Consider the following 18,367-nt stretch of genomic DNA (forward strand, 5'->3'; position numbering starts at 1 on the left):
ATAAGCATTTGTGAAAGAAATGCAGAATAAGAGCTTGGTTTGCAAGGCTTGTTCTTGGCCTACTTGAAAGCTTAAGGCAGCAGAATCCTGAATTTGCAATTCAAACTGAGATTTCTTGTATGTGGGGATATTTGTTGACACTCAGGAAGGACAGGCTCCTCCATGCTTTTCAAACTGCATGTTCACGTATTCACGTTATCTGAAACGCTGAAGGGGAAAGACAACCCACCAGCAACGCAGCAAAGGACACAACCCCGAAACATTAAGACATTAAGTACTGAACAAAGCTGTATTTTAGATTTATTATACGTCCTACGTGGTCAAATAAGTGAGAACAAACAGGCCCCTCTCCTCATGTCAGTAATAGTAAAGGCAGATAAGTTTGGGGAATAGGCAGATTAGCAAGAGTATCTGAACAGTTGCTAAAAATGAACAAGTAAAGGTTTATTCCATGCTGAGAAGAGAAGAAAGGAAACACAACTTTTCGACTGTGGAGCATTCTTCAGGTGTAAGAAGGCTCCACAGCCGAAACGTTGCGTTTCCTTTCTTCTCTTTTTAGCATGGAATAAAACTGTTACTTGTTCCTTTGTAGCCTACGCATGCTGACGCAGCTATCTACTTGAACTACAGTTGCTAAAAATGACAGCTATAACATGCACAAACATGTTACAACTCTCCACACTGCCTTAAAACCAGGAAAAAGCATTTAACTCAATGTTTTGCTATCATTAGGTAAGCACCAGTATACAAAGGGTATGTTTCAGGGTGTCAATCCCACCAATCCAAACATTTTTCAAAACAATGTCAAAAAGAATTCAATGTTGTTCTCCTAGAAGACTAAATACTCCATGACTAAATAAGCTAACCAATCATCCAGGTTTGTGTACTTTGTTTGTAGTACAGCTGAGCACCAGGAAAAGTCAGCCACTTGATCAGGCAGTTGTGAGTCATTAAATAAATGACACTCTTGTGATTTTAAAAAACAGCAAAAAAACTACTGTTGCTAAAGAAACCCTGAATCCGAAACTGCCCAACAAAAAAGACAACTGAAACCAAATAGCTGGTCACAAGTCAAAGGGATCATCTTCTACAAAAATGGAGGATTTCTGAGCTCTTCTTTACTTTCTCAGTACAGAGAGCAGGGGAATGCCAGCTGGTGTTCAAAATGAAGGCAGGCAATACTGAAGAGGAGGAGAAAGACACAATAACAGCAAAGTTGCATATTAAGCAAAGACATAACTTCAGTCTGGGCTCACAAAATGTCCTTACTCTGAAAATGTTTAAATGTGAAAGATCCCAAAGAATTCAAGAAAAAAAAAGAAAATACACCCATCCCTAACAGCTCTGAATGCCAAATGCTAGAATCCAACTAACAATTGTTGTCACACTGTTCAGGAAATTGTGTCCGATTCAGCAGACATGATGGCTAACTATTTTTATCTTACATAAAAAACACTTGCCTTGATGCTCTTTGTGTATTGCTGTTAGACTTGTTTTTGTACATCTTTGCAATATTAAAAATCCTAAATGAAGTGTACTGCCAACAGAAGATATTCAAGAATATAATAAGAGATTTTACAGTGTAATCAGACAAAATGACTTTTGTACAAGTCTCTTCAGAAAGAACATACCAAATGTTGCAAATGTGAGGACACCATTTGGTCTATTTAGCCCTTTACGTAATAAGTACGTAATTGATCCAAGGATCTCATCCAGCTGTTTGTTGAAAGGAGCCGTATTCCCATAATCTCTGGGTAAAGAAAGTACCTCACCTGTACTTTCCAAGTGGCATTAGTTATTCAGCCAGACTTTTGACTACAAGGCATACAGTAATTTCTACTGTGACTAACAGCAGTAAATATGGACCTGGCAGAGGTGACAGTTCACAGCTGCCCTCACTGTTATACAGCGCAAGCATTGTGGCTGACATGTTGGCATATTACAAAATGTTTTAAAAAGCTCAAGGAAATTTGCACAAGAGACTTTGAAGGAGGAAATGAGGAGCAAAACAAATTCAACAGCACTGTAGAACACAATGTAAAATTCTTTGAAATGCAAACTGAATGCTGTGACTATATATAGAGCTCAACCAGTAAGTATGCTCTTTCAGATTGTAGGCTGGTGCCTGTTGCCTCAGATCCTGGCTATTTCATTAAGCTATTGTGACTAAGATTCTTAAAGTGGCGTCGCTAAACTGAACAAGAGTCACTGGGGCTGGGTGGGTTGTAGTCAGCTGTTTATCCTTTGGCAGAACAGAAGGGACCTTTGCAGCTGACCAGGCACCTGTGAGCCTGGAGTGTGACTAAAGAAAGAATTAAATGTGATCCCTCTTAATTCTCAGGTATTGACAGTCAACCCAAAGGACTTCATAAAGGTCAACATAAAATCATGGACCAAAAGAGGAAGTAAGTAGAAGTGCAAGACCGAGAAGAAGAGAGGCATTTCTCCAGACAAAGGTATTGATTTGAAAACAAGCCTATATGCCTGAAGTCGCCAACATGAAAACACAGACAAGGTGCAAAGCGCAGCATGAAAACATGACCACAGGTCCTGTTGAGCTTTGCGTCATTCATGGATCGTGCAGGTGTCAGGCAACAGTAAGAAATATCACTGGCATTGTGACAATGAGTCAAAACTGTACTGCTGGCACCTCTCGCAACAGGTCTGTATCACACTGTTTCCGTTTTCTTCATTAGGAGGTTGTGGTCAAATAAGATACAGGTGCTGAACAGTGAGTCAAGAAATAAACAATAAGAAGACTAAAAGGAGATCGGATAGCAAGTTTCTAAGACATGGTTTTAATGTACTTAGTTTTTCACCATTTTTCATTGACTATCTCCCTGGACTTATTCTAGTTAAAATTCCTATCGAGATTATAACAACCAATTCCATTACAAAACACACACTTCAGATAAAACAATGCATTTGACATTCCTTTAGAAATGTATACTTACTGTACTAAAACGCATGAAAAAATACACCTTACCCTCTACTTACCAGTAACAAAACTGGTTACATGAGAAGCAGTGCATGTTACCAAATCAGATTGCAAAAGAGAGACTGTACAATCAGGTGTGGCAACAGCAAACGCCCGTACACCAAATTTAGCACCATCTAGAATTTCTTTCGTACAGTAGAATGTCAAAAATCCAAAGGTCTGCAAATGTGGTCTAATTTAAAAGGCTTGCTCCCAGTATTTACTGTGCTTTTAATCAAGCGTGGAATGATTTTTGTTATCTAGTATGTAGGTTTTATAAAGAGGCTGGCTGAACTTTTGCAGCAGTTCCTTATAATCCATAACTGAAACATTTCCCCCAGTATGGGACCAGAGTACCTACACTACAGCAGACCACCCCCTAAAACAGAAACTGCAAACGACAGACTTTGCTGGGGGCTCATGTAAGTTCTTTAATTAATGACTTCACTTATCATCATCTTGTTTTGTCTTGTTTACACCAACCAGCATAAAGCTGGATACTTTGTGAGAATCGAGGAGGCAAAGCAGTAAAAGATGACTACAAATCTCCATCTTGTAATCAAATAAAAGACAGGCAGAATTATTCCAACTCAGTGTAGTTAACATTAGACATTCTCCCACTTAAAGGTATACAGTATGTAAACATGTAACAAGTAACAAATGCACAATAGAAACTGAGATATCCTGGTGGGTCCAAATAGCCCTTATTCTGGATTGTTGACATTGTACTGGACTGCTACAGGATACAGCCATCACCAGAAAAGCATGGGAGCAAAGACGTCAAAATACCAGATGTAGAGTTTCATCGGCATCTCCTTCCGCAGATCCTTTATGATGATTTGGGTTCAGGTGAAATAATATTCCATGAACGTATGATTTTTTCTGATGGCATGAATACAAAGGCATTACCCATTGGTGTAAGAGGCGAAAGGAGTCTCCACAAACTGATTGGAGACAGCACTTAAAATGAGAAGGTAAGGAATTCTTAATGAAACTGCTTCTTAGCTTGACTATACAGTATTATCTTGATCTGACTATCCTTTTTATAAAACCTGCAAATGTCTAATATTACTGTGTTCTCTTTTAACATTTATTTTTTCATCAGAAAAGCTTTTGGATTTATTTGGCTTCCTAATGGTGACTGAAACATGATTTTTGCTAGTCAACAAGGGAAGATAACTTATTATTATTAATATTGAAGTTAACATTGTATCTATTTTTTCCATTTTTGTGATTGAAATTTTCGATATACTGATGCACAAGAGAAAAGACAATAATCCAAAGGTAATGGATTTAATCAAGCATTTTATACCGGGATATTAAACAGCCACAGAAAATATGAAAAAAAAGCTATCTATAATGACAGCTGAATCAATCATGTTATGGTTTCAGAGTGTGAATTATGCTACACTATCAAAATGAAAACATTACAAACTTAGGTTCAGGTATGACGACACTGAGCATTAATACAATTCTAGCAGTGCTGATGCACAGACCTGATCAGCCTCTGGACAGACCACTGTGTAGTCTTGCATCACCTTGCCAGACCAGGACATTTCCAGATTACCTTTCTGATATGAAATAACTGCCAGGTAAGGGACTTTGTCAATATGTCACTGAGTTGCTCTCAATCTTCACCTTGTTTTATTATTATCCTTCCCCTAATATTCTCATCAAGCTGAAAATACTGGAACATTTGATTTAAATGATATACAACAATGTCCTTTCCTCTCTTGTCATCGGTAGCACTACTTTTCACGTTACTGGACAAGATCAGCTAGCTGTGAAAGAAGGCTTTGACTGTATCAGCAGCAACACTTTACTTGTCCTCCCCCCACCATTGCTCAGCACCACAGACCACAGCAGCGCAAACTGCATAAAACAGAAATCTAATCATAGAAATCTATGTAAATAATAGCAAAATAGTCAAGGATCCGGCGATGCCAGAAATAGAATGGACAGGCTTCCAGAGGCACCAGTGTCTTTTTATCTGCAGTGAGATCAGTTGTCCAGATCAGTTTCTGCCACCACAAGAGGTGCAGACTGGAGTCATCTAAGAGTCCCAGATGAGAACAGTGCAAAAGGAATTCTTGTGTCAAAAGAAATTCCTAATCATCACAGTTTTGTTGTCTCTCCTCTTGGCTTGCACGGCTGGTATTACAGCTTTCTGTGACATCTCTACATCTCAGAGCTGTCTTCCCTCAGCTCTGTCAAGGGCAAAACGGCGCCATCGGTGAATAAAACACCACATCCATCTCTGCCGCCACTTCAGACTCTCTCTGGCCCACAAAAGATAGCCATTTCCTGTTTCCATTTAAAGCCCCCTCATTGTTGAGCAGACGTTCTGCTCACGTGTGGTTAATCTGCAGCTGCAGCAAGAAAACAAATACTAAAATGGATCCGACGTATGCTGCCCTCTGCCATGACCTGTCTCTCACAGAGTCCAATTCCCAGTTGCTCCGGACTGGTCCACTGGGTGTTGAAACAGAACATCTCATTCTTCAGGCAACCTCTCTTGCAGGCAGACTGCCTTCAATCATGCCCGACAGCAAGCAGGAGATCTACTCAAGTTCATGGCTGTACCTTTCGATGTTCTTGCATTTGTTGAAATCATTTCCTCAAATGCTTACACAGATTTGTAATCGATTATTTTTTGGTTAACGTAACTCAACTACCAAATACCTGTCACATTTGCGAAATGATAAAACTTTGACCTTATACCATTATGTAATCATCCAATAAGGTATGGAGGTAACTTGAATCTGTAGTATTTCCTTTGTGCATCAGTATATTTAAATCATTTTACTTAAAGTGTCAAAGTATTCTGTTTGGAAGATTGCTGGAAAATGTAATCATCTACCGCTTTAAAATTTCCTCTGTGTTTTATATATATATACTATGTGGATGAACTAAAACAGATCTCTTTACAGAGTGCCTTGAGAACCGCTGCAAAACACGACTGGAATAAAACATGAACCTGCCTATAGTCACGAGAAGCCACCCACTGAAAACCACATGGGGGCCCTGCTAGCAAGAAGAACAGACAGGGTAAGATGTGGATGGATTCCGCACACTTGTGATATATCTGAATGTCTGTAGCATTCTGTAGCAGAGCCATTTTGTCTGAAGTAAGTGTAAAAAAAATGAGGATCTCCACTGAACCTGGGGATTGTTCTGACCAGGAAAGGTGACAGAATTCTGTCTCCTGAATTCTGTCTCCTGATTCTCAAGCTGGACATGCATTTCCTGGCACTGAGAACATCTAGTTAATCCAATAAGGCTTCAATTATCAGAGATTGACTTAGAACTGAGTCTTATATAATAGTTATTGTGTGAGCAATTTAAAGCTTTGCTCTGTATCTTTATCTTCACGATGGTATTGTCCCGTTCGTAATGGTTTTAGGAGAGTCAACCCCAAGGACCATTTTAATATTGCAGTCAACAGATCTGGACTGTTTCTGGAGACATTGGGGTTTCTCATGCCTGCACTTTCAGAACACCTACGAAGCAGATTTTAGAGAGTTAACAATGCTGGGTAACACTTATTCTTCATTACATAACGTTTTCACTCAATTTTTACTAAATACCTCAAACATGTGAGGCAACTGTTCTGTTGGGTGCAGCCTAAACCCCTGGCTACCGCAGACTCCAAAGATAAGCTTTATCTTATGTGGCCCAGACACTAATGAGAAGGAGATAACGGGAGGTACAGTCAACCGAAAGGGAAGGAATTCAGCTGAAAGAAGCTGAATTGCATAATCTTCTCAGTTTAAATCGATGAGTTTTTCTGAAGGGAGAAATTAAGCATTACCTGAATACCTGGTTGCTCCCAAAACAATGGAACAGATCCACGGATTTGTATGAAAGAAGACACACAGTCTTCCAGGAAAATAACCTGTCAATCAACAAGAAATGTCCAATATCACTCAGAATTCATTACGCCTGATTAACCACAAAACAGAAGAAAAAAAGATTGACACATTTCATGAGTTTACAAAGCTGGAAGGATTAATAAGGAAGACGAAAATAACAGACAATGAGTCAGTGGAAGTGGGCACAGAACGTTCAACGATGCCATATCAGCAGCTCAGATGCTGGATTTCAGGATGTTGAAAACCTTTTTACAGTATGTATTTTCTATACATTTATATTACAGTAGCTGTAATAGAGATGTACTTTCTAGGGCTGTGCCATATCAGGGCATACTCCTAATGCAAAAAAAAACCCCAACTCAGTTAAAACAAAACAGATCATAAAGAGATATGACATAAAATGAGAAAAAAAGAATCGAGGTGTGAGACTTCACATCACCTGCTCGGTTTCCACGAAGTTGGCCACCTGGCCGTCATCGTTGGTGCCGCGCACGTGGAAGCGGGTGCCCGCTCTTTCGGAGCTGAGCCGCGAGATGACGCAGGCCTTGGCCTGCTTGTGCCCGGCGTAGATGGTCCGAATCTCCACGCCGCCACACATGAGCCGCAGCAGCCAGTCATCGCAGTTCACCCCATAGTGCTTCAGGTGCAAGTGCAGCGACTGGTTCCTGCCCAGCAGAAGGACAAACAGGTGTTTCACCTCCGCTTAGAACTCCACCTGTCCGTCTTCTAACCCCTTCATCCCATTCAGGAAGGCAGGGGGAGCCGGAGCCCATCCCGGCAAGCAACAGAGGCAAGGCAGGCTACACCCTGGACAGGACACCAGTACATCACAGGGACACACTCACACCAGGGCCAATTTTCCCACAGGCCAATTACCGTCTTCTCTTTTTTTTAAAGTGCATACTTCCATGTGAAAGAAGTTCAATGTCAGCAGAACCTTAAAAAGCAATCAAAAACGAAAAGTGCGTAAACATGCAAATAATGTTGACTCAACAAAAAAAACATTCTCTAAAATAAAGTTGAGAAAATAGTTAGTGCTTATTCTAAAATAACCACTAATCCTTGTCAGTTTTCTTTGAATTCATGGTTTTTGTCTATTTTTAGCCATTTCTTGTGGATTTCAAAGCAATACTAATTAATTAATTAATTAATTAATTTAAATACGTGTCTGAAGTCAAGATCACGTTCTGCTCACATCCCAGCATCTATGTCTCTGGATTGTGGGAGGAAAAGCTTACAAACACGAGGAGAACAGACAAACTCCACACAGATAGCACCCCAGGTCCAGAACTGAACCCAGGGCCTGAGTGCCGAGAGGCAGCAATGCTAACCACTGCACCATCATGCCGCCCCCGTCCAGAGTTCATTTCAGAAAAGGCAATAGACAGGCAGGCAAACAACCACATCCCCATTTGTTCAAAACAGTGCACCAAACCACAGACTGCACGAAAAGGGAGAAAGTCCACCAACACCAACCACTGCACCACTGTGATCATCTGCAAAGGGTATCGGTATCAGGAAGCAGGATGTCTTGCTTACAGAACTGATAACATTTACAGATCAAAGGGCCAAAGTCACACCTTACCCTTGTTTTACTAAATAACTCTGAGCACCTTAAGTATTAAAACAGGATGCTGTTACACTTAACTTGATAACAAACTCACAGAGCCTTTTTTTCACAGCAGCACCAAGCAAAGCACAAATGCTAAGTCATCACTGTTAAAGAACAAAACATAGAGAGAGGGATGTGAGCAGAACCTGAACTTGACTTCAGACACCTATTTAAAAATTAATATTGCTTTGAAGTGCAAAAGAAACAGCTAAAATTAGAAGAAAACCATGAGTTCAAAGAAAACTGACAAGGATCAGCGGTCATTTTAGAATAAGCACTGACTATATTATCAACTTTATTTTATAGAATGTTTTTTTTTTCCTGAGACAACTTTATTTGCTTTTTAAAATTTTGCTGACATGTAACTTCTTTCACTTGGAAGGGCTTGATTAAAAGTATGCACTTTGAAAAAAACAGACAACTCACTTGTAATTCAACCAAAAAAAAACACCAGTGGAAGAGTTTGAAGACTATTGCAAGTGTTTAAACCTTTTCACACAATTATTTCGTGTTCCTTTATTCTCACTGTCCCACACATTTCAGAATACTGTATGGCAGGTGTGTTAACAATACGGTTTGCTGGATTATTTTTGTTTCCTTTTTCTGTAACTTTTAACTGTTCGGGCGCCCTTTCTCTTTCAGGGCTGTTCTGCAATTTTAGTAGGGAAGAAAGTTCTGCTTATACCAGAGAGTTCTGCTCAATAACATCGTCCAAGCTTGGCTCTGAAAAGTGATGGGCTTAATGACATCGCGTTCTACAGTTGTGAAAATTGGACTCACCATGTTTAAGGCTACTGGTTGTAGTGATCTGGATTGAAGTTTTGTGTCACTAAATTGACATTCCAAGAAAGAAGCAGCAAACCTTGATTTCAGAAATCAAAATGGAGCGAACAAAAAATGGAACTGTCGATTTCTCCCCAACAGGTTTACACATCACGGGTGTTGTGATTCATTGCCGAAGATTTTACATTTTGGTAAAAAACAAAGTCCTCCAAGTCCCACACACTGCAGCAAAGCTGAACAGGTTTGTGAGAGGCGTTCATCCACAGTGGAGGTGGCAGCCAATCACACTCAGACACACTGTGCATAAGTGCTAGCTGTGTATTATATATCACCATTAAAAAATAGTAGTGTACTTTTCCATACACAATAAGCACAATTATATTAAGAAACACAAAGGTACATATTTATTTTAAGACTTTCATCTTGGGCTATTGATATATCAATTTTTATGTTCTCTCATATAAAATGTACCGTTGAGCCACTCATATAGAAGCATGTTTTAAAAGAAAGGAAGAATGTCAAAAATTTAAAGGAGGGCTTAAAAGGAACTACACAATGAAACAGATTTACAGTATTATATATTATACAATTTATAAGTATATTATGCAATTTAACTGTTTGTGAAAAAATTTAGACTGCCTTGTCAGGGCCACGTCCAGTTTTAATGAAAACATCGCATATAGTATATGCTGCCCAATACTGATAAGCTTGGAAAACAGACTGTCCTACGTTTCCATAATGCTTATCTACTGCAATATTTAAATGTACAAATAAAGTACATTGTTATTATTAATATCCAAAGCAACGTACATGTGCAGCCATTTATACAAACAGGCATTTTACCAAAGCAAATTAGGCAAAGCATGTATATTTTGACAAGTCACTGTAACTATATATTGCAAACAGCAAAAAGTACTCCAAAACATACATCATTTGATAGAACTAATAAAACAATTCTTTAGGATATCTATTTCAAATCCATCAATCCATCTTCTAACTGCTTTACCTAATGCAGGGTCATGGGGGGTCATGGGGAAGCAGGACACATCCTGGACAGAACAGAATTGTCCTGGAAGCTACCAGTGCAAGAAAACTGGAGTACCCGGGAGAAACACATGTGAACACGGGGAGAACATACAAAGGCCACGCACCTAGCACCCAGAAATTGAACTGGGGGCCCAGCACTGCGCCACCCTATTTCAAATCACTTCCTGAAATTAAAGCAGCTGTCATGTCCACAGATGGCCTTGCAAAGTAAAAGGAAATGAAAATATAAATGTGGTAAATGTAGGGAAAAAAATTGCATTCCCTTACTGAGATAGTACGTTGTTACAAGGATTCAGCTGAAGCCAGTGATTGGGCTTCTTTCATAATCCAGGGGTCAAACAGGTATCTAAGGGATTTCTAAATCAGGAAGCCTATGGAAAAGACAAAACAGAACAGGCCAACACACGACCCACTGACCATAACTCCAACCACTGCCTTCTGCTCATGCTGTGGTCTTAAATTGGAGAGAAAAGACAGAGCAATGCTTTGCTTCCTGATATCCTGAAATCAGCATCTGTGCTGATAAATCACTACATGTAAAAGCCTAATGCAAAACACCGAGCTGGGTGTTTAATGTTCTGTACAAATAAATCTCCTCAACAACACCTTTTCTTTGCATATGCAGTGCATGACAAAGCACTTATTTGAATCCTGTTCTGATGCCCATCTTTACAGAGCAAGTCATTAAGCACATGGATCCTGCAGGTTTATCACACTGCAGGGCTGGCTTTGCAGGGCTGGGGCCCTGGGATAAATCCCTGGTGTGCTATCTGTGTGGTGTTTGTATGTTCTCCTCATGTTCGCATGGGTTTCCTTCAGGTGCTCCGGTCTCCTCCCACAGTCCAGTACCAGAAATACTTGTAGAATAATTGGCTTCTAGAAAAATTGGCCCCGATGTGAGTATCTGTGTTTATGTCCGTCTAGCCTGCGATGGATTGGTGTCCTGTCCAGGGTGTTTCCTGCCTTGTTCCCATTGCTTGCTGGGACAGATTCAGGCTCCCATGCTACCTTGCATTGGATTAAGCCATTAGAAGATGGAAGGATGACACAACATCCTCAAAAACAGGAATATATTATCTTTACCAATGTTATCATTATTATTATTAATAGAAACTGAAAGATACTTTTGTCAAAAGATGAATTGTGCCCATTTATGCAGCTGAAACAATTAAACATCCTCACTGAAGAGCCTTTTGTTCAACGGTGTACGAATGCAGTAAATCCATCACAGATCTGAGCCTTCTAGGTGTTAGTCAAGAGCGCTGGCCACTCCTACACACTACTACTATAGGATGTTCCTATAGTTCAGGGAGAGGCAGCCTGTGGAGTGTGATCTGGGCACAGGCACAAGCAGCAGTGCAGGGTCCAATAAGCCCAATAAGAAGGCTGCTGTGTTTCGCCTCTCCTGCAGAAATCAGATCATACATCTGCCAGTTCTGGCACGGGTTTCCTCACAAGGCCTGTTCTAGCAGAGATTAAACAAACTCCAGATCTCTTAAACTGCACGTGATGGAGCCTTGGTTCTTATTCACAGCAGAACTAAATACCACCCCCTGAAGTTCTGTGCTCTGGCAGCGTGTTCAAACACAGCAGCCCTCCTTGTGTAAGTCAGTACACATCTCTCCAGAAACAACAGACAGCTGCTAAGCATACACTCCTCTCACTTAGAACCTTGTAAAACCAGAAATATATACCACAAAAATACCAGAAAAGGGACTTTCCTTACAGCGAATGAGATTAGTTTGTAATAAACACCCCCCAAAAAAATTCCAGTTACAACATTCCGGTTACTACATCCTTCCAACTCCCACCACTGAAGCTCATACACATAGATATTTAGACAAAGGGAAGTGACAGCATGCACTCAGAATAGTTTGGCATGGAGTTTAAAGAGTTATTACCGATTAATCTACAAAGAAAATCACATTTCATAAAGCAGGGAATTCTTCCACACTGTCTGATTTTGCCTTATATAATTTTCATAATATACTTTTCATTTGAGGCCACATGGCATATTATGCTCTTCATCTTAAAGAAGAAAATTTACGCCGGCATATCATATATTGTAAGGCAGTACATTCATGATCAAACGAGAGAAAAAAACTTGACATTACATCAGCAACACAACACAGGCATTTAAATACAGCTGTCTGGACTACTCACCAAAAGAATCTGTTATCAGTGGTATCTTCCTTAATCCTACGATGTGCGTTGAGACTGAGGTCCATACTGACCCCGCTGGAGGACCATGCAAAATAAAAGTTTCCAGAGTTCAAGATCTTCCGCACGTCCGAGATCCGATCTTCATCCGAAGGGTCGTTTCTCAGGGAGACGAAGTCAGTGGACGTGACTCGAAAGACTTCGGACTCCTGCACCTTGCCGACAGACATGCACCCTGTGACGACCACGAGGCTGTGCAGCATTGCGTCTCCTGGTGAGAGCAAAGAGGCAAGCAGAGAGAAGAGTCACGCACAGCAGAGCGGGAAATACCACCAGCTGGGAGGACCAGTGACTTGGAAAAAATGCATGGCGATCCCAAGGGACAATAGCAGGGCCGACAAATGTTTCGGTATGGGAGGCCAGCAGGAGAGCTTGCTTCTGCTGTTAAACTGGTTATATGTCAGTTCTCCAGTTTGGACTTTTTCAAACCTGCAGAGAACTGACTGTAACCTTGATGCTTTTAAAAAGAAGAGATTGGTTCCAGCAAGATGTGTCAAAAATACATAGTTCTCAAATGGAAGGGGGGTCTACTTTTTAGCTGGAGTCACATAATTCTCCTCTTAAGTCAAGTTGAGCACTTCTTTCATCCAATTGAGGGTAGGAGGTGTACCAGAGCCTGTCCTGGCAAGCAATAAGTACAAGGCAGGACACACCCTTGATGGGAAGCCAGTCCATCACAGAGTACACACGGGAACAAACATACACGCACTCACACAAGGGCCAATTAACCTGAGCTGTGGGAGGATACTGGAGCACCTGGAGGAAACTCACTCAAACACAGGGAGAACATACAGACTCCACACAGATAACACTCCAGAATTGAACCCAGGGCCACAGCATTATGAAGTACCAATGCTAAACACTGCGCCACCATGGCACCCCATTTTTTCCAATTCTAAAAAAAAGTATTTTTATTATACATTTCCTTATATCGAGGAGTTGCTTTATTTTATTTTGACCTGTGTGCGTGTTCTGGACACAGCACTAGACTCGTAGTGACACTCTGAGTGTGGTCAGGCCAAGGAGAAAGAGACGGATTTCTATCACCGTCCTCGGCCGAGCCCAATCCCAGGATGCGAGTCTGACTAGAAACTAATGGAATGTGTGCTACACCTCCCACACACCACATCACAATCTCCACCGTAGGTGACCCCGAGAGACAGATGGGCTAAAATTGGGTCTGTAAATATTTCAGAAACTTGTGGAATACGTGATGGGTCCTGTTTCTGTAGCTGAACACGTTATAGAGTGGGGGTACATAACATTTTGCCCAGTGAGTATATGCTGCTGACATCTTCAATAATGTTAGAATACAGACCTTTGTGAACCAGGAATTGCTACAGTAGGATTACTCCACCTGTACAGGGCATGAATGGAACACATCTATACTAGAAGACTGCAATTTTTCCACACAGAGGACTCCAAAACATTAAGGAGGTGCCTAAATCTCAGAAGGCAAAGCAGTCTCCAATAAAAACAGTAGCCGGAGAATATCACATTTGTTTAACACAAGTGAAAAATACCAGATCTAAATATCCAAAAAAAGACTCACCAAGGTTAAGCCTTAACACTCCCAGTATCCCGTAGGCATCCAACATTTTGGTGTATCCTCCCTTGATGGCTTCCTTCTCCGCAGACGCTATGAAAAACAAAGGTGAAAAAAACAAATGATCAAAATGATTCGGTAACCAATGTTTCTATTACAACAAATGAAAGAGCTGCAGTACAGGACTAATCATTTTCAAAACCTTGTGATTCAACATGGGTGGTGGCATTGCGGCCCAGAAACCCAGCGGTTAGCATTGCTGCCTCACAGCGCTGGGGCCCCGGGTTCAATTCCAGACCTGGGGTGGTGTCCGTGTGGAGTTTGTATGCTCTACCTGTGTTTGCATGGGTTTCCTCCGCATGTTTCGGTTTCCTCCCACAGTCCAAAACCACACTGGTAGGTTCACTGGCTTCTGGGAAAATTAGCCCTAGGAAGGTGTGTGTGAGTGTCTACATGTGCCCTATGATGGACTGGCCCCGCCTTGCACCCCGCTTGCAGGGACAGGCTCTGGCTTCCCTGTGACCCTGAATTGGAGAAATCGGTCAGAAAATGGATGGATGGATGATTCCACACTTTGGATGGAGAGTGGAACAGAGGAAACAGAACACATGCACACGTAATATGTACAAAAAACATCCAAGGAAAAAACTGGAACAGACGTTTTCAATGTTTAATGTTTGAAAAAACACCAAGCTTAAGTCCTGTCCATTACCATTGTTGGGGAAATTGGCCAACTAAAAGAACAATGTCTTTCTAGATTATCATATAGAGACTGTGTTGTACTGCACAGCAAGTATTACCAACAAGTAATATTGGTGCCCTTGAGCACTCATGAAGTAGAAAAGGTTTACATAATTTATCTATCATGTATGAAAAACTGGTTGATAAAAAAACAACCCATTATGGATCTTCTTTGCCATTTTTGTGAAAGTGATTGAATTTTCATACAATTCCCCTCTAAGCTCTTTCTGAAAATGAAGTATACTGAAATTTAAAATGTCATCCAAATGTTAAGACCATATCAGCATGGATTTCCCTGGGTGTTAGTCTTTTTAGCAGCAAAAGCTTACCAACTGGTCGCATTACACAAAAATCACAGGGGTCATGGGGAAACTCTCACCAGTATTTGGTAAAGAAATAGGAAAGATAAGGAAGATAATGTTTTTTTTAACAACTAAATCATACTTCACGGCAAACAAAATATATTTCCAATGCTTTATAGACAGGCTGCACATTTTGAATTGCTGCTTTTATACAAATATCAAGGCTGGCACAAGATCAAGATCTAAAGAGAATGGTTAAAAGATGCTTTTTTAAAAAAACAGAGCACTTTTAACATTACAGCTCAAAATCTTTTATTAAAAAAATGGAGACGGCAGGACAGATGCCAAAAAGTTTAATTGCCAGCCATATCACTCTGCAATTCACAACTGGTAACCCACTGAAGCTACAGTAAGCAGGTGTGAGCCTGGTCAGTACTTAGATGGGAGACCTCCTGGGAAAAACTAAGGTTGCTGCTGGAAGAGGTATTAGAGGGGCCAGTAGGGGGCACTCAACCTGTGGTCTGTGTGGGTCCTAATACCCCAGTATAGTGACGGGGACACTATTCTGTAAAAAGGCACCGTCCTCCAGATGAGACGTGAAACTTAAAAACTGACTCTCTGTGGTCATTAAAAATCCCAGGGTGTTTCTCAAAAAGAGTAGGGGAATTACCCTGGCATCCTGGCCAAATTTCCCATTGGCCTTTACCAATCATGGCCTCCTAATAATCCCCATCTATGAACTGGCCTCATCGCTCTGGTCTCCTCCCCACTGATAGCTGAAGTGTGGCGAGCGTGCTGGCGCACTATTGCTGCCGTCGCATCATCCAGGTGGGGCTGCACATTGGTGGTGGTGGAGGGGAGTCCCATTACCTGTAAAGCGCTTTGAGTGGAGTGTCCAGAAAAGCACCATATAAGTGAATTATTATTATTAATAATAATAATAATTCTATCCACATTATAAACAAGGGTCATTCCAAAGATGAAAAGGATGGACGAATCCATCAAGACGTCATTCAGAACAGACAGGGCAGTGTAAAAAAGAAAGAGCAAGGGCCTTTCGTAAGATCTGGCATTCGACGGTTGACACAAGCCACTGCTGCTCAGACAGGAGCTATGACAAAAATGTATATGGTGATAAAGAGAGCAACAGCCGGGAAGGAAAGAAGATGACTGATAAGCAGAGCGCAATCCGCTGCCATTTGGAAGGAAAACAATGCGTACAGTAGTTTCCGCAACTGTTAACTTCACTGATAAGCGAAAGTAATTCAGCTACCTAAACCATCAGGACAGAATTCATAACCCCGTGAAAAAGATGAACCTGTGATCACAGCCTGATCACACCATAGATATACCAACTTCCTTTCAGTTTGCTTCCTTGTATCTTTGCAAGTAAAACATGATTAAACGGAACATATGCATTTTATTGAAATCGACATACAGTACATTATATAGAATTTCTGGATTGCAATTTCAGATGCAGTGAGAAGGTCTTTAGAAAGAAAAGTGCTTGCAATCATCACCACGATGTCCAGCTATGAATAAGACTAAGGTTAGCAGCCAAGCGCAATATTTAACAGGACATCTGGTAAATAAAATCTCCGGTATTACACAGCGAAACATGAATTAAATTACACACACCAAACATGGGTATGCAAAGTGTTGAACAAAATCATCCTTTTCTTTACTTATCCATAACTGGAGCCTGTTATACACAGGCCGGCATGGCAGCATTTAGAAAAGACAAAAAAATGACAGTCTTCTGTTGAAACATCTAAAAAAACTGCACAGCACTACAGTATATGTCACGACAGCTAGATACTGGTAAGGGTGTGCTCTGTTTCTTTCGGCATTTCCAATTAGGCTCAAGTCTCCCGGGGTCCTAGAGGAAAGACTAATGAGACATTTCTCTGACAAAATGTGCAAAGAAGACTAACTCAGTCTCACCCTCTTTTACAGAACAGGGCTGGATACTACAAGCAGTGTTTCACTTTGCTGAGCAGGAACAGCTTCCATGATACATTTACAGTAACAGATTTTGCTGACCTGATGTTTAAAGAGTTGAGCATTGGGGAATGCTTTAGAACTAACATGACTCCTCCCTACCCCACCCACACACAGCAACGCACCATGGTGTAAGGTAAAAACTGTCAGATGGATTGATGGTTCAGAAAACATTTTCAAACCGCTGCTCTGGCTCTGGTTACTGGACTTACACAGGACAGCAACAGCTCCCGACTCGAACAGCAGGCACTCCTCTCGGTTTCTCGTCTCCACTATCACGCTGTAGGGAGGTGGGTCCAGTTTGTGATAAATGCGATACCCTTTGCTGAAGGCCATTTTCTTCTTCTCTTTTTAAGATATTAAAACACACCTGAAAGAGCAGAAAAGAGAAACCTTCAATTTCTCAAGCCTCAATCCAAGACGAACGCAATCTGTGCATCATCACAGATTTTCTCAAAAAACGAATGTCCAATGCTGCAACGTTTCAGGTCCCACTTCAAACTGAACCCAGGATTTATAAAAATATGCAATAAAAATGTAATAAAAGTAACATAAGGCAGACTATTATTTACTCCTGATTCTGATGTTTTGCAAAAACACTTTTTTCATTTATGTATGATTTATAACCTTACGCCTGTCAGATGTCATCTGGAAATGGTCCTTCATTTGCAAGGGAAATGTCCACAAAAATAAACCACTCTGTTCTCTAAAAATAAATGCAATCAAAGTTGCCAAATGAATAGATTTCCAATAAAGTATAAGGAAATGTAAATTATTCAAAGCACATAAGTTTTTACAATGGCCTTATTGTAAAAAATGCAGTCTGATTCTGAAAAAAGATCAGTTTTTGTATTTTGTCTCTAAGAAGTGGCCAATCAAATATTTTTCCTGGGAACAGGAAACAACCTTTTGTCCTTGCTTGAACCAATGCATTCATTTCACATCACAGACAGCACTGCCCAATAAAAACACTATCAACTATCAATCTCTAAAGACTTGATATGAAATTCAGGATCAACTAGTACTGGCCCCAATACTTCATGCAGCCTGGAAGGTAGACAATGTCTAAAGTCTTCCATCTTATTCTGCAAGCATGACTGGAATTGCAACTTGTAAACTGTAAAATGAAACTGTAAACTATAATTTGCATGCAAGGTTGCAGCCCTGATGCGATACCTACGAGTTCACACAAGCCTGCCCCTCCATCGTTGTAGACTTCCCTACAATCTCCAGCCTGCAGAAACCCATGGCTAGCCTGGCAGGTAA

At 40.8% G+C, this 18,367-nt stretch overlaps 1 protein-coding gene across 1 annotated transcript in view; it reads right to left on the reverse strand.

The window, feature by feature from the left end:
- The window catches only part of synj1 (synaptojanin 1), a 64,987-nt gene that overhangs the window by 44,438 nt on the left and 2,182 nt on the right, over positions 1-18,367 (reverse strand). Inside the window, exons 2-7 of the mRNA XM_088919963.1 lie at positions 17,314-17,471; positions 14,064-14,150; positions 12,455-12,722; positions 7,289-7,514; positions 6,789-6,872; positions 3,767-3,859 (exon numbers count right to left, since the gene is read on the reverse strand). Of these exons, the coding sequence (XP_088776089.1) occupies positions 3,767-3,859; positions 6,789-6,872; positions 7,289-7,514; positions 12,455-12,722; positions 14,064-14,150; positions 17,314-17,437 (882 nt within the window). The 5' untranslated portion in view covers positions 17,438-17,471. The remainder of the gene's footprint in view (positions 1-3,766; positions 3,860-6,788; positions 6,873-7,288; positions 7,515-12,454; positions 12,723-14,063; positions 14,151-17,313; positions 17,472-18,367) is intronic.

This window comes from Atractosteus spatula, chromosome 7 (genome assembly GCF_055471065.1).
Source record: "Atractosteus spatula isolate fAtrSpa1 chromosome 7, fAtrSpa1.hap1, whole genome shotgun sequence".
Classification (NCBI taxonomy): Eukaryota; Metazoa; Chordata; class Actinopteri; order Semionotiformes; family Lepisosteidae; genus Atractosteus; species Atractosteus spatula.